A 15809-nucleotide genomic window follows, 5' to 3' on the forward strand; every position below is an offset into this window, starting at 1 on the left:
CAATCGTTCACTATTTCACCTTTTTTATCTTTAGGCCGCTCACTCTCCAACACTAACCACTTGTCACCCACTCGCTAACTACTTTATCATTCACGGACTCGGTCATTCTCCGCCCACTTACTAGCTCACTGACTCGTGTAGAACTGTTGTCGGTGATTCTACTACTTAATGCTAAATTGTATTGCTAAATGCTAAATTATATTATTAAATGCTGAATTATATTATTAAATGCTGAATTATATTACTAAATGCTTTTTTTAAAAAATATCTCTCCTTCCCGAAAACTTCGAGTTATAAGGGGAAATTTAAACACTAAAATATGAAAAAAATTCTGGGCTGGGTGAAAAGTTCGACTTATCGAGTTATCGATTCGAGTTATCGGAGTTCGACTTATCGCGAATTGACTGCACATAAACCTTACTAAAATTTATGTCGGTAGCTGAACCGAATCGTGTAAAATTTATACAATGTAGTTTCTGGCTCCTCAGACATGAGGAGTGTGTGCATATGACGTCAATCACATTGTAATGTGCATGAAAAGTATTTCCTCATCATTAAACTTCGTATAAACGAGGAAAAAGTTATTCTTATAAATTAATGAGTTAATTTTTTCCTCGTATGGGGAAAAATATCCGGTGGGATGCATCGATAGGTATTGATAATACATGTGAGAAGCGTATGTTTATATATGTAACTGCCAAAGCCAGGTTTGAAATCGGGCTTCGAACCAACTTTTCGATCGAATCAATTTTCGCCGGGCTTTAGCCGGCCTCTATATATCGATCCTTATGATTCGGGGGTCATCGCCACGTTGGGGTATATTTGTGACAATTAATGGCCATTTATAATTAGCCATAAAAAGTATGGTTAGCTATGGCAACCCTAACGATCAAAGGAATCTGAATATCGGTATATCTTAGTGATGCACATATGTAGGGGGGTGTATAGGGTTCGACCTGTAGGGGCTATCCCGAAGTCTGGCTAAAGCCCGAATTTCGGACTATACATTGTAGAAAAGATTAGAATCTGAAAAACGTAATAAACAAGCCAGGCAGATTGAATAAAATATTTTTTGTCACTTGAAACTCAGCGTTTCCCCAACACCTTCGATCAGCATATTCAGATGTTCTCCTGAAACCATCTGAAAGTGAAAACGTTTCAAAAAGAAAACATATTTATTTGAATTTATGCATATAACACCATCTTTATATACAATGAGTTTCTTGACCAAGTTGACCATATTTCATTGATGAAAATACGGGGAGTAGAGATCTTGAATACGGGAGATATATATTTGAGAGGAAATATCTTCAATACAGGACATCGCCAGTTTTTGTCAAAAAGATGCTGAATGTCAAAAAAAAAAAAAAAACGCTAACTATTGCTAAAATGAAATTGTCCATGATTAGGACATTAAGGGGGCCGCAGGGAATTAAAATGTAACGCAAAAATGACCGTCTACAGCCATAGTTATCGTAGTCTAATTTTTAGGTGACGAAAATTATATTCATCCACGATGTAAGTTACAATTAAATTACAGATCCAACCAAACTTCGTTGAAAATACGGTCATTTCTATACAAAAGTCGGAAGAAACGGGGAAAATTCAGTAAAAATAATTGGGTTACATGAGGCGAAGTTTCTCTTGATTAGGGTTATCAGACGTCTCATTTTTTGGTATGATTTTAAGCGTCCTCCTACGTTTTAGAAAATTATTTTGTCCTCCTTTCAGGTTTCTCGAATTACAGTAAAACCTCGATAAGTCGTCACCTCAAGTTATCGAAAAATTATGATGGCTTAAGCGGAGTGACGACTTAAGAGGAGTTCCGGCAGTTTTAATGTGTATTATTTTTTTTCTAGGGAAATTTATTTTTCCACTTTGAAACACATATAATTATTTCTTCATTAACATGAGTATTTGCGTGCCAGTTTTTTTTTCACACATTTTACACGCTTTCTCCATTCATTCCCCGTCGAAATTCCCAGAATACAAGAACCTAAGTTGCAAGCTATGCAGCGATACTATTCTAACCACGGCCTAGCTTGCTCCAGGACGGAGCCGCAACTAAATGCTTGGTCAGCCGGGACAATCACGTAGTTTGGCGTCCCCTTGTAATGATGAAGGTGAAAGGGTGAAACTTTTGCTCCCCTCTGCCTGCCCCCCCCCCCTCCTCTGAAGTTGCAGGCGCGTGCTCCAGGTAAATATGAAATAAGAGTCGGAAAAACATCTGTCGAAGACGAAAACCACTATATACATCCATTTTAAGAATACCATTGTTTGTAATTTCCAAAAACAAAGACATTTCCAAAACAAAGAAAACAAAGTGCAAACACCACTCAATACTGATTCCTAGTGGCGCCATCTGCTGTGAACATTGGCAAAAGTGACGTTAAAAAGGATGCTCGGGCAGGCGTCCTCCTTCCTCAGTTTTCGACTCTGTTAACCCTACTCATAACCAAATTTTAAATTGTCTTGTCCGTGGCACCATCTATTAAAAAACAAGGACACTAAATGAAATTTAAATTCTCCAATATTTGCATTCGATGGTGTGGTGAGTTTTAGTACGTACATCGAATTCCAAGCATCAACGGAAAAATTTATTCACATGCTTTAATTGCTTATTTTTTTTTATTATTTTGGTATACAAACAATGAAATGAAACACGACTTTACCGTATATGTATATGACATGGCATTATGTAAAAAAAAATGTGTCAATGGAAACACGAAGATTTATCGTATCATGAGAGGATGAAATTCATCGTTCAGTGACAGTTGGTCTCCCATCATGTGATGCCAGTTGGTCTCCGATGGTGTACGCAGTACCGACTCCAAGAGACTGTTGGCCGTATTCATTTGGCTGTATTCGCCGTCATCGACGAGACCCCTGTCCTTGTGGACGACTATTATCCTCTCTTTCAACATTCTACAAATAGCATAATAAAAGAAAAAACTGTTACAATGTACTATATTATAATTACAGCCCGGAAGTTTAGGCACTAAAATGGTCAAAATAGGCAGGCAAGAAAGGCACTAAAATTCTTAAAATAGGCACTAAAAATTCTTAAAATAGCGCCAAAAATGCTTAAAATAGGCACTAAAAACAGACATGTGCTTTTAACGAAAAATAACAAAATGCCGCGTTTGTTTTTGTCGGGCTATACAAGTTTTGCCGTCCTTCTCCCATTCAAATCTAATTTTATTGACTGGAATTTGCAGCCCTCCACCATAACCCTCTTTGTCTCCGTCCCTGTAAATACACTTCTATCTCTAGATCACTCTTATGATCACTCACAGTTTTAGGTCACTCACGATTTAGGTCGTACGATGGGTTGACCCAGCACCTCCTAGAGATAGAAGGCCTCTGCACTGTTTGCCATAAACGTCATTCAGACTACCTAGCAAGTTTTCCGCATTTTGAAACACGGCATCCTATTTCGTTTCTTCTTATTTTGGCTCTCCTGATTGCCTCACAAATACCGCATAGTGATTGGATGTGGGGCATAGACATCGCCAATTGTGAGTCCGATCATTTCTTTTCCTCACAACGATGATACTGGCACGAGCAGGGAATTTTTTCCCCTGAAAATTCTGTGGGAAAATGGACTACTTACTTACGTCACAAGCAGAGTGCAGAGGCCTTCTATCTCTAGGAGGTGCTAGTTGACCACGAGTTGGATTTAATTTGAATTTCTGCTCCCTACTGTAGCCTACCATAATCTCCCTGGACTGGAATATGTGTAATGTAAATATAGGTCACACGCACACATGTGCGTGTGTAGTGAAAACTCCATATCCCCTCCAAGATAAACAGAGCTATATTTTTTCTCTCGGTACGAAAACAACGCAGTCTGATATTATCGAAAATAAAGTTTCTTTATCTCTTATAAAACTAATACTCTCTCAAAATCATGGATATTTACTACGTGAATTTGATTACCTTTAGGCAATCACTCACTCATCCGGGCTCACACATTCCTTAAATTGTGATGTCTTTAATGTCGGCGTGTCAGGAGTTAATTCCAGGTAAGTATTCCTATTCCAGGTTTTTTTTATTTTCTCATTCCGTGGATTGCGATGAATTTGGAATAAGAATCTTGTAATTCTGTCGCCGAAACAGTGCCGTCTTAATACATGGGCCCCCCCTGGCATGACCTGCGGCCTCATGGAAATGAAATATGGGTCCAATTTTTGAGAGGGAGCATGTGAATTTGTAAGTAAGTTTCTAGCCATATAGGCGGTGGGTGGCTCAGAAAAATCAATTTCGCTCTCGGGATCCACAATGCTCTTAAGACGGCCCTGTGCTAAGGTCGTTTAATGTTCTAAATGAATAGTCTACAAAGCATGGATGTACCTATAATTTCTTTCTAATTCGTCTTTTATAGCGGAGATGATAGTGTAGGATAACAATTATTTTTGATACAATAATAATATTATCTTTAACGCTGCTAGAATCGCTGGAAATTTATTTTTTTTAATTTTCATGGTTCATGAGGTAATAAGGAATTTAAAGTAAATACTGTGTACTTTTTACTCATTTTCCCAGGCTTTGAGATTTTTTTAGTAGCACCGCGTGAGGGAGAAAAGGCTACTCGCGACTCTTTGAAGTCCAGCTACTCGAGTTCGATTTGAGTATTTTCGTGTGAGAGGAGGACTTTACTCAATGTTTGGGTCGCTCACTAACCTGGTCTCTTGATTTCTACATTAACTCCCATGCTCCTACACTACCTGAATCACTATTTTCATCATTGAATCTTGACTAATTCCTCGTTCTTTAAGTCACTCTTTTGGTCGCTCACTGATATATATAATACCTTGCTCTCTAGGACACTCTCTTAGTCCTTCACATGCTTTCTCCCTTTCTTGGTCACGCTTTTGGTCATTCACTAGCCTGGTCCCTAGATCTCTAGGTCACGCCCACGCTCTGACAAACAATCTAGATCATTTTTTTCGTCACTTACTGATCTGGCCCTCGCTCTCTAGGCCACTTTTTTGGTCATTAACATGCTTACAGACTCTTTTTGCCACTCACTGACCTGGTTCCTAGATCTCCAGGTCACTCTCACGCTCAGCCACTCTCTAGGTCACTCTTTTGGTCGGTTACTGATCTTTCTCCTCGTTTTCTAGGTCACTCACTGATAGGTTCTTTGCTCTATTGGTCACTCTTTTGATCCCTCAAGTGCTTACATACTCTTGTCCATTCACATGTTTGCAAACCCTGTAGGTCAGTCACTGACCTAGTGCCTCGCTCTCTAGGCAGACTAATTGTTTTACCGCTTGTGGACTATAAAACATTTTACTAGGCTTTTATCATTCTGATAATTTTCTTCACTACTCATTCCTCAAATTTACCCCCTTGAAGCCTCCTGTAAATACGCATCAGGCGGCGCTAATATTGAACAAATATTCTGTTTGTCGAATGCGGTGCTTACGACAAGAAATACATCAAATGTTTTCCACGGCATTCACTCAAAAAATCGTACCATCAAAGGTGTTAAATAATGTTATTTCAATTACCTCAAATTCTTTCAGGACGCGAATGACTTCGCGCTATTTTCATTGATTGGCAAACATAACGCTACAAAGAAACAGAGCAGAGCAGAATTAAATTTGTAGCTGATTCCTCGTCCTCAGTGGCCGACTGTCAGCATAAAGACTGGCCATGAAGGGCCATGAATTTTTGTGAAGGATTAAAGAGAGTCAGTGTTAGTGTTGAGTACAGTGTATTGTTTGTATGTGTAGTTGTATGTAGGAAGCTGGTTTGTCAAACTCGGTCGTGGTCTGTCACACTTGAGATAGCCAGGCAAATGCCCCCCGCTACATTCAACACTCACAATCTCAGCTACCAAAAACAGTTAAAACAACCTCTCCAAAAAGGGGGGGGGGGTGGAAAAACACATCACATGGGTTTCGTGACGCAAAAAGCCCAAGTTGTTGTTACATCAAAAGTTTTGTTACATTAACGGACTTGCAGTTCTGTTCAAGTACTCAGTGAATTAGAAATTTGTTAACTATATTCACTAAATCAAGTTACGTTGAAAAGAAATAAGTAACTCTCAAGTGCAATGCTGTAATTTTAGTTCTTGTCACATGTAAGTTGCACAATTTCCTCTTATTTGCATCAAAAAGAAAGAAGTACATAGAAAAAAAAAGTCTTTTTTAATTTTTGTGTCTATATGCGTTTAAGTAGTGATTAAAATGCGGCAAAATGATGAGTAAATGCGAGTAGTATATGTGGCTATATAATGCTTGGAGAAATATGAATAGAATCACTTCCGAAAGGATGTGTGCAACATTTGTGCTGTTTTTTATTTGCAGTTTCTTATTATAAATTTTTGTCCACAGATTCTTCCACTGGGGCCATTCAAGTATTACGTAAGCAGATTTTCAGCCATTTTTGACCCCCCCCCCCGTCAGCAGCTTTGAATATTTCATATCTTCAAAAAGAAAGGGGTGGTTGATGACGTAAGCAACCTTCAAATCCCCCTTGTCATCAAAAGTCAGCAAATCCGAACCCCCCTCCCCCGATGCTGACGTAATACTTGAATGACCCCCACTCCAAATGCTCGATCTGCTGTGGTTTCCTATACTTTCTCAAGGACGTCGTAATCTCAATTTTTCTCATATACGTATTTATTGCGAATCGCGACCGTTGAATGTTATACACAGCACTGAGCTCAAAAGAGCCCTATTCTCCTTCATCTTGGAGTAACACAATATTGCATTGGTAAAATACAGCGTAAAATGATAATATTAGAGAGGAAAAGAAAATAACATTCGTTGCGGAAAATTGTCTTATCCACCAACTTGTCAAACATTCGATTTGATCCCAATCATATTGCCACACCAAAAATTTTAAAATTTTAAAATCAATAGCATAGTTTCTCAAAATATTGTGAACTACGAATCCATGAAAGATAATGACTCCTAATGTCGAAAACTGTGTCTTTTAATTAAAAAAATAATTAGACTGATAGACCTTTTTTAGCAGTTGAAGCCAAAGCAGAATACCTCACTGAAAGTGTTTTTGAGAAACCTATAGTTCTGATATATACTTACAGATGGCAGCACCAAAAATAGCGTCCAATGACTTTGATGGGGATATTTCATTTCTGATATTGATCCCCAGAACAAATTTATTTTTATTTTAATAGGGTCATCAGATTCAAAACCTGGAGAGAGAAAGGGGTACGCTTGCGTGCGCCTATTTCGAAACGTCACTTTTCAAGATTTCCACAACAGATGGCACCACTTTACTGGCGGGAACTTAGAAAAAATTCGCTTCCACACAAAATAATTTTTCAAAACATTACCAACAGTACAGGGCCGCAACTGGGGCGGGGGGGGAAGCAGGGGGGATCTGGCGCCCCGGGTGCTGAACCAAAAGGGGGCTCCGAATTCCCCCTCTAACTGCTTTTTCTACATTAAAAAGGGCGCCGGATGGCAAGGTATCTAGTTGCGGCCCTGCCAACAGAAGGGCAAAAAAAAAGAACAAATACCGATCCCCTCACTTATAATGAATTGTTCACAAAGTCTGGCCAGTTTTATTACTTTGCCTGAAGCGAGGCAAGAAATTTTCTTTCCCTACCCTCAGAAAGGTTTTTTCGGAAGTGTTTCTTTTCTGCCAGAGGCGATTTCATCATAGGAATCGGCATTGAGTGTTATTTGTCCATTCCATTTTTTTATTTCTGAATGTTTCTGGGAACTGGAAAATGAATACAAATGGAGTGAATTTTCTAAAGCGTAGGAGGACGCTTAAGTGACATAAAAAAGAAGGACGTCTGGTAACCACATATTCTACCATTTAAAAATGTTTTGAAAAACGTTCGAAACCAAAATATATTTTCCATTTTCATAATAACTGAATGAATGAACACCAGAACTTTGCCACTGGACTTATCCCGTTGCCGAGATCTCTTCCAGCCCAGCTTCGTGGCAGAAGCATTTTCATAATAACTGTGCATATTCAAATATATGCATTGTTTTGTAATATTGTGTTTGTATTTATATTGAATTAATGCTATAAAGTTATTTTGTTCCAAGAAAATCTTCGATAATAATTAAAATTTCGGAATAATTTGATCTTTGATAACACTTTATAACACGATTTTAGTCCTTAGTTAGCAGACCACATCTCCCAATAATTTACGACTAAAAAAGACCAAATATAAAGCAATTTTATACTTTTTTGCTCTTACGATAAGCACAGCAAATTTTTTGTTATCTGCTGGGGGGGGGGGGGGGTCAAATACCTGAGAAGCCGGACTATGTGAGTTGTAAGAAAATATCGTGAAAACATTATGCAATAAATTAAAATTTTTCCTCGAATCGCCAGTTATTGATCTCATAAATCATTGATATTCATATTTCATGAAACTATAACGAGAAATACAGCCAATCGTTACCAATCAATCGTCAAAAAGGTCACACTTTCTCCCACTAACAAAACCAAAGATATGCCAAAATAAAAATGGCTGATTTGACAGTAAAAACTGCAGATATATGCAGTATATCTAATGCTATAGTTGTGTCACAGCTTCTTTTTATTCGGCATTGTGTCATGCGATATTGAAATTTTCACAAAATACTGTACTTACATTTCACATGATTGATTTCCAAAAAGTACTACTGCCACCATTATACTCATAACTTTGTCCCATTAAATAGTTCCTCACAGTTCTAGATAAAAACTATTTGCAGGATTAAAACATTAAAAAACCTACACAACATGTTCTCTAAGTTTTCTGTGACAAAGATTAAAAGACGGGTTTTATGGGACTGCAGAGGAGCCTGTAATACAAAGAACGTCTCAAAAACGTCAAAGACCGATAAAGAAGTTTGGAATATCTATATTCGCATTAACTTAACGGCTTCCCAGGTAATCGTTGGACCAAAAATCATCTTGAGCTTAGGAGAAAAACAAAACTCTGTACAAAAATGTTATGTCCAATGTTTCTCCGAATGGCACACTCATTCTCCACGCTTATCCTTTTCGCTTCTGAGGTACACATATGTGTATCCCATTTAAAACGGTTTTTAATGATTCTTTTTGCAAGTTAAGACCTGAGGTACCGCAGGTTTTACATATGTGTACCTAACCCAAGTGGTTCTAGTAAAGATATCAATCCAAATTAATTAGTTAATTAATTGTTTTCTTTTAAAAGGTAATTTCAACGTATAATAAACACAAATCATTAAATCGATCGAAAAGAATTTTTTTTAATAGTTAGTTTTGGCTTAGCTGTGAAGAAAAATTCGGAAAATTTAAATACAAATACAAATACAAATACAAATACAACGCCACAACAGGCAAATTGCCCAACAAGGTGGCTGACTTAAGAACACCATGGATCCCCGAGCCCCTACCTACTACTGCTACACCACACATGCACCCCCCCTCCGCGGAACCCCCCAACGAATCGGTACATGCGTTAATGTGCGTGTACGTGTAGTGCAACCTGACGTAAAGTTTGTTTCTGTGTAATGCTTGTTATGTGTAGTGCTGTCATCTGCCCCCAGTTTTACTAACTATGAGTGAAGTGTTATGGTTGAATGATTTACCGTTGTAGGACTGTTGCTCTCTGTGGCGAGACTTTTTAACGGGGAGATCGGCTCGCATTTGCGCCTTGAAGTTGGGAACCACAGAAAACCAACTTCAGCCGACGAAAAGCGTTTGTGCCTACCCGAAAGAGTACCTTCACCAGGGAACTTTTGATTTGGAGCATCCCTTTATAAGGAACAACACGTTGAAAATATCGTGGAAGTAACTTTTGGGGACTAAAACGTGAAGATGAAGTGTGAATGTGAATGAAAATGGAGAACGTCACACATCATTTTTAAAATTCAAAATTTTATTTTAACTCAAATTTTATTTCCTGTGAAACGTCCAGATACATGACTTCTATTCTAAAAGTTATTTACAGTTTTTAAAATTATCCTTTTGTGAAAAGCTGTTTTTCTGCAATTTTTATTATTCCAGTCACCCCATCAGCCAATTGTAAATGACCAATTAATAAATATCCATCCCCTCACTACAAAACTAAAGTTTGAGGGGAAGCGGGAATAACAATCGTTATCATTATTATTTAGGCCGAACAAACACAGAAATAACAAATTTTACCTAAGGACAAAGAAAAAAAAGTTTTTGCTACATAGTGTAATAAAATTTGCTTTGAATTTCAAGTTATTTTCACATTGCTGTTGAAGTAGTAAGTTCAAGGAGCTTTAAATTAATACTAATTTCATTTCCTTGACGACCAGCATCGATGTTTAGTAATTACAAAAATAATAATGCATCTTCATTACACTGGATTTCTTCGATATTCATGTTCAAACAACTTTCGTTTCTTGATAAGTTGTGACTAAATTTTTAGACGTAAGACTCGAATTCAGTAAAATTAATTTACGACAGAAATTGCGCTTGCAATGCAAATAAAAATATCATACCATCAGTGACAGACAACAAACATTTCCAATTTCAATTGATAAACTATATTATAATTCAAATCATTTTCTTTATATATACTTACGGCATTTTGACGAAATTGACAGTATGCTTCGGTTTCGGAACGTGAATCGGGTAATAGTATGGAAAAAACTGAACTTGTGCCGCAGAGTAACTGACGTTATCGAGACTGAACATGGATATCAATATGAAGACAATTGGGAAATTTAGGAAAAGCTGGTTCTTTCGTAATTTCACTGCTTTTTTGCTGACTGCCATTAAAAATTAAGAAACTGCTTCGACCTCTGAACCTAGGGAAATAAATATAATGCTGCATATCTCTCAAGAAAATATTTTACACACTTTACCGATACTACTTGAAAAAAATATCGAAAATTCTAGGTTTAGAATATAGCGATAATATTTTGTTTACTTTTTTATAGCACAAGGCCACCCACACCAAACGCGGGACCCGGTGCGAAAACAATAGCGGGGCCAGAGACGTATTAATAATTTCGGGGGCTCCCTTAATCCCGATTTTGTGTATTCTGGGAGATAAAGGGAATCGATATCATAAAATCATACATTATTACAAAAGAAAATTCAGACACAATTAAAAGTAAATCAACACAAAAAATTCAGCTAGTAATGGATGCTCTAGATACATTCAGCTAGTAATGATGCAGGTTACAAACTTGAATTTAAAGGATTGCATGATGATATGCTCATAGTAACACTTAAATTAGATGATGTACGTGTGAAAATTTTTGGAAATTTCATTCTAAATTTCGTCTATAAAACACTGTAATTAGACAAATATTTGTGATAGGCCTCAGATTTTAGTTCATAACCTCGGTAATATAGAGCAAAATATCATATTTAACATTTAGTAATGATACAATGAATAGATTTTTAGAAATCTTGTTTTAAACTCAGGCAAAATGTCAAAAATAGCATTCTTCGTTAAACGCGTTCAAAATTTTTATTCGTGGATTACTTGTATGTAAAACCGCAGCAATAAAGTGGGCGGTCACTATGGTTCTGAGCGTCATATAAACAAAACAAGGTCTGTTTTGGAGTCACAAAAAATAGAGTTTTCATAAAAATAAAAATCGATATTTTCTTCCAAAATGCGTTTTCAACGTAGTCGGATACCTTTAGGCCCTTATGAACGTGATTAATTGTAAAACAGGTTCATACTAGAGTATGGCTTCATAAAAAAAATGTATAACACGAGATTTACGCCATTTCTTTCCTCGCCCAGTCGCTTACATCAAAATAAATCGCTATTTATTAAAGGGAGTCAAAATTTTTGCAATTTTTACATCAAAGCATAGTTTGAGGATTTCCACGTCACTTTACCGAAGGAAGTTCACCATTAGAAACTTAACCCTTCAAGTGCCACAGCAGAAATCACTGAACCCCCTCTAAAGGTCACATATAAAAAAAAATCGGTTTTCTTCCGATTTTCAGTAGGTGCAAACTTAGGGATATGGGGAAAACTTAGGGATATGGGGAAAACTTAGGGTATGGGGAAAACTTAGGGATATGGGGAAAGGTCTTCCATTGAGAAATGAACTCGACAAAATATTTAGGCTTGTCAAGGATAAAATAAGAGGCTTTTAAGGAGGCGAGATATTTCGTCAAAGGGTTACCTACTAGAGAAAGTAGCTCAAAGACAATTTGCAACAACACCAAGTTCGAGAAGTTTTTTTTAAGAGTTGATCCACCACGTTGAGGAAGCAACCCGAAACATATTTTGCAAATGCAGTGTTGATCAAGGCACAGTGACCACAAAAAAGAGGTTAACGCCAGGTAGGCCAAAATTATTGACTCCTAGACCTTGATGGCCGAATGGCATGGAGATCTGAACATAGTCTCATCGGAGTTTATCAATTACCTCATGGTCTGATGTGGTTCATCACATTTATGATATCGATACCAACAAAAGTATAAATTAAATTACTAAAATGTTGCGAAACTTTTGCCCATTCTTAATAATTTTTATTTTTTACGTCTATGCTAAAAAATTACTGAACATTTTCACAATAAAGCTGGGGCCTATGTAACTTTAAAAGGCTATTTTTGCTTTTTGGGCTTGTGCAATAACATTTTTGCTGACTCTCTGAGATTTCGGGGGATTCCAATATATTTTAATCAATACTTTCGTAATGGATATTTCCTTTTGAAATGTAGTTTAAAATTAGATCGATACTACAGGGCATTGCGTATGTAAAAAATGTAGCTATGTATATTTCACTTTCTCTCTCTCTGTTTCTGTAATGTTATGCATTGTAATGTGTCGGTGAATGTGGTTAATCTGCTGTTTTTATACGGTACGTTTGATGAATTTATCACTCTCCTCAGCGATTATGCATAACATCCGAAGTCATTGGTAAATTTGATAAATACTAAAAATACGATCATAAAACTTGTTAAGAAAGTAGTTTGTTATATCGAGGTCCGATTTCAGAATTCGTCAAGTAGGAGTTATTTATAGTAATAATTTCGGGTATGTTAAAAAGAAATTGTTAAATCAGAGTTCATTATATCCAGCTCAGACTCTGGCTCACACAAGAACGGTTATTTAAATATTAAATCTTATCACGACAATGGGGACCAATTTATCATATTTACCAATACGAAATGTCGATTATGCATAATAACCGACAATTGCAATGAATTCGTGAGATTTATCATGTTTACCCACGACGCTTGGGTATTATGCATAACAGCTGGCAAAAGTGATAAATTTACAGAAATTTATGAAAATGATCTGCGTTATGCATAATAACTGGATTTACGACATTGACCGTAACATGCAGATATATAAAACTCAAAGAAAAAGACAGTCCTGTAAGACAGTTAAATAAATATAAAACAAGTTTTGTATATATATAAATGTTAGAGATTTTTTCCAGCTCTTTAATAAAAACTAGAGCGGCGTATGCAAATATCTAGTATTTAAAAACCTGCATCGTTTCTAAGAAAACTTGCTTGTCTTTTTTCCGAACGCGGCTTATATTCACCGGAAATTATTCGACTTGGATATTCAGGAAACTACACAGATCCGTGAGAATCAGTGTTACAAAAAATAATTTCTCATTCCCTAAATAACAAAAAGATTACTAATTACTATTATTTTTTGTAAATTAATCGCACTCACCACTTATATAAGATGCTCTCTATGTCATCTGACTCTTGAACACGTGCACTTCAGCGTGAAAACCAGTGAAAACTTTAACCCTTGGTACTTATATAAAAATCTCTCTTTTTTTATTTTCTCCTTACTTTGCTTTCCTCAAATGAGTAAAAAAAAAGAGGGACAATTTCATTGCTCTTGCCCCATGAAATTTACTTTTCAAGGAGAAATAAAATAGTTCTTCAGAATAAAAAAACAGTGGAATTCAAGTGTCTTTCTATATTTAGAGCTTAAAAAACATTTTATTTCGTATTTTCCAACCTATAAGATCTGTTTCGTTCCGTTTTTTCCCCAACTGATACCAAAAGGTTAATTGTCTTCTTACATGTGAAAGTTCGAAGTCAATAAACTGCAATTTTTTTTTTCATGATATTACGGCTGTTAAAGGAAAATGCTTAAAAGGTTGAGAACAATTGCCAATATTCACTCGGTGGTTTCCTTCAAGGCCTATAACGCGAATGAAAAAAAAAACTATCATGAAATAAAAAAGGTACGGGAAAAGTTACATGTTGCGAAACAAAGCAAAACGAAAAATAAATAAATAAAATAAACAGATCTATTTTTTTATACGGCATTACTAATTAACAACATTGACATTGCGCTTTTTTCGTGAATTTTACGAATTACGGTATTTCTCATAGTATATCGTAATTTTGTGTGTGTGTGTGTATTCCGCGGATTATACGTCGAAAAACATCTGAATTTGTTAAAACGTAGATTATAGTTTTTTATCGACAAAAAGTCTTTTTTTGAGAGGTTGAATTGGGATAGAAATAGAGTATTTTTAAAAAACAATTGCAGAAAATAATTAATAAAGATGTTGAGCAGAATATTGTCGTGCGACATTTTCTCTTTTAAAACATAAAAATTATTGAAATAATTGAATAAAAAAATATTTTTTGTCTTTCTTCAAACACCAACAACCCCATTCAATTCCGTAACATTTTATACTCGGTGATAATTTATCATCATATTTTATTAAGTTTGCATATGCAAATTATACGCAGGAAGTTATGGTATATTATTAATTTGTTGAAAAACGAATTTCTTGCGTAAAAACGAATGCAGTTTTGGTTTTACACGGTATAAAACTAAGAAAATAAATAGTATTTCATGAATATTTCGGCAAAAAAAATTTAAAATTCATTGTAATATTAGCGTATTTTCATTATTTCGCCTAGACGTTGTACACTAAAACCACTGTTTGCATCAACATGCTCTTCACACAGATTAGTGCTATGACATTGTTTTATGCAATGAACTAAAATTTTTAGAATACTATGAAAACTTTTTGAGATGTGATTGTTTTTGTGTGAATTTCCCGTAAAAAATACTTGATATTTTCAATCCAAAATCCTGTAAATCAAAAACTTTTAAAACCTATCGCTTGGTTTTTAGTTTGTTGTACAGACAGAGCTGTTTAATATACTGTGGGGAAGTTTCATACAGATATTTTTCAAAAAATGCTTTGGAAATCAAGTTTTTCGTGAAGTGAAAAGCAAAAAAAAAAAACGGGGGGCGGGAAACAAATCTTTAGAAAACGCATTTCAGAAATTTCATTTTCAGACTACAAGATACAAATTCCTTTGAGTTAGTTTCGACATAACATCCAGAAAATTTAGTTTCTCAGTATATTTCAGCCCGAAAAAAATACCATCTCTTCATACAAAACGCCAACTGGGACGAAAATTGCTGTAGTTAAGGGAGGCTGCTGACACCACTCAGAGCTTCACGCTACTAATGCGTGTTATAAGGAACTGAAAAGTGTGTGTCTCTGGTGCATTGGTTAGCGCACTTGCCCGGTATGCAAACCGGGTTCGATTTCCGGAGGAGGCAAATTTTTCCAATTATCAGTTTCGGCATAACATCCAGAAAATTCAATTTCTCAGTTCGTTTTACTTAATTCACAATAACTTTGCTTCTAGATATTGTAGGGATGAAAATAAAAGAATTTTGAATTCTAAAATAACTGCACTTTAAAATGATTTCATATTTTTGGTAAAATTCATCATTTTATAAGGCAAGCAATCGTTCTAATACGCACCGATCATGTGTAGATGATTAGCGTTGTAGGCCGCCAAATCATCCTCTGAACATGAGGATGTTTTGATTGCCGTTTTTTAAGATGAATTTTAAAATGGCGTATATGCATTATGTGTTCTAG

General features: G+C 36.0%; 1 protein-coding gene across 1 annotated transcript; it reads right to left on the minus strand.

Moving 5' to 3' along the window:
• Window positions 1-2629: 2629 nt before the first annotated feature.
• On the minus strand, window positions 2630-13677 carry LOC149081667 (uncharacterized). The gene is made up of 3 exons (XM_089236844.1): window positions 13610-13677; window positions 10529-10754; window positions 2630-2925 (listed from the first exon to the last, which is right to left on the minus strand). Exons 2-3 carry the CDS (start codon window positions 10720-10722, stop codon window positions 2733-2735), a joined length of 387 nt encoding a protein of 128 aa, XP_089092970.1. The 5' UTR covers window positions 10723-10754; window positions 13610-13677; the 3' UTR covers window positions 2630-2732.
• Between the last annotated feature and the right edge of the window lie 2132 nt (window positions 13678-15809).

The sequence above is a fragment of the Pholcus phalangioides genome, unplaced genomic scaffold, assembly GCF_987345545.1.
Source record: "Pholcus phalangioides strain wild (caught in Gottingen) unplaced genomic scaffold, Ppha-v1.0 ptg000009l_1, whole genome shotgun sequence".
Lineage (NCBI taxonomy): Eukaryota > Metazoa > Arthropoda > Arachnida > Araneae > Pholcidae > Pholcus > Pholcus phalangioides.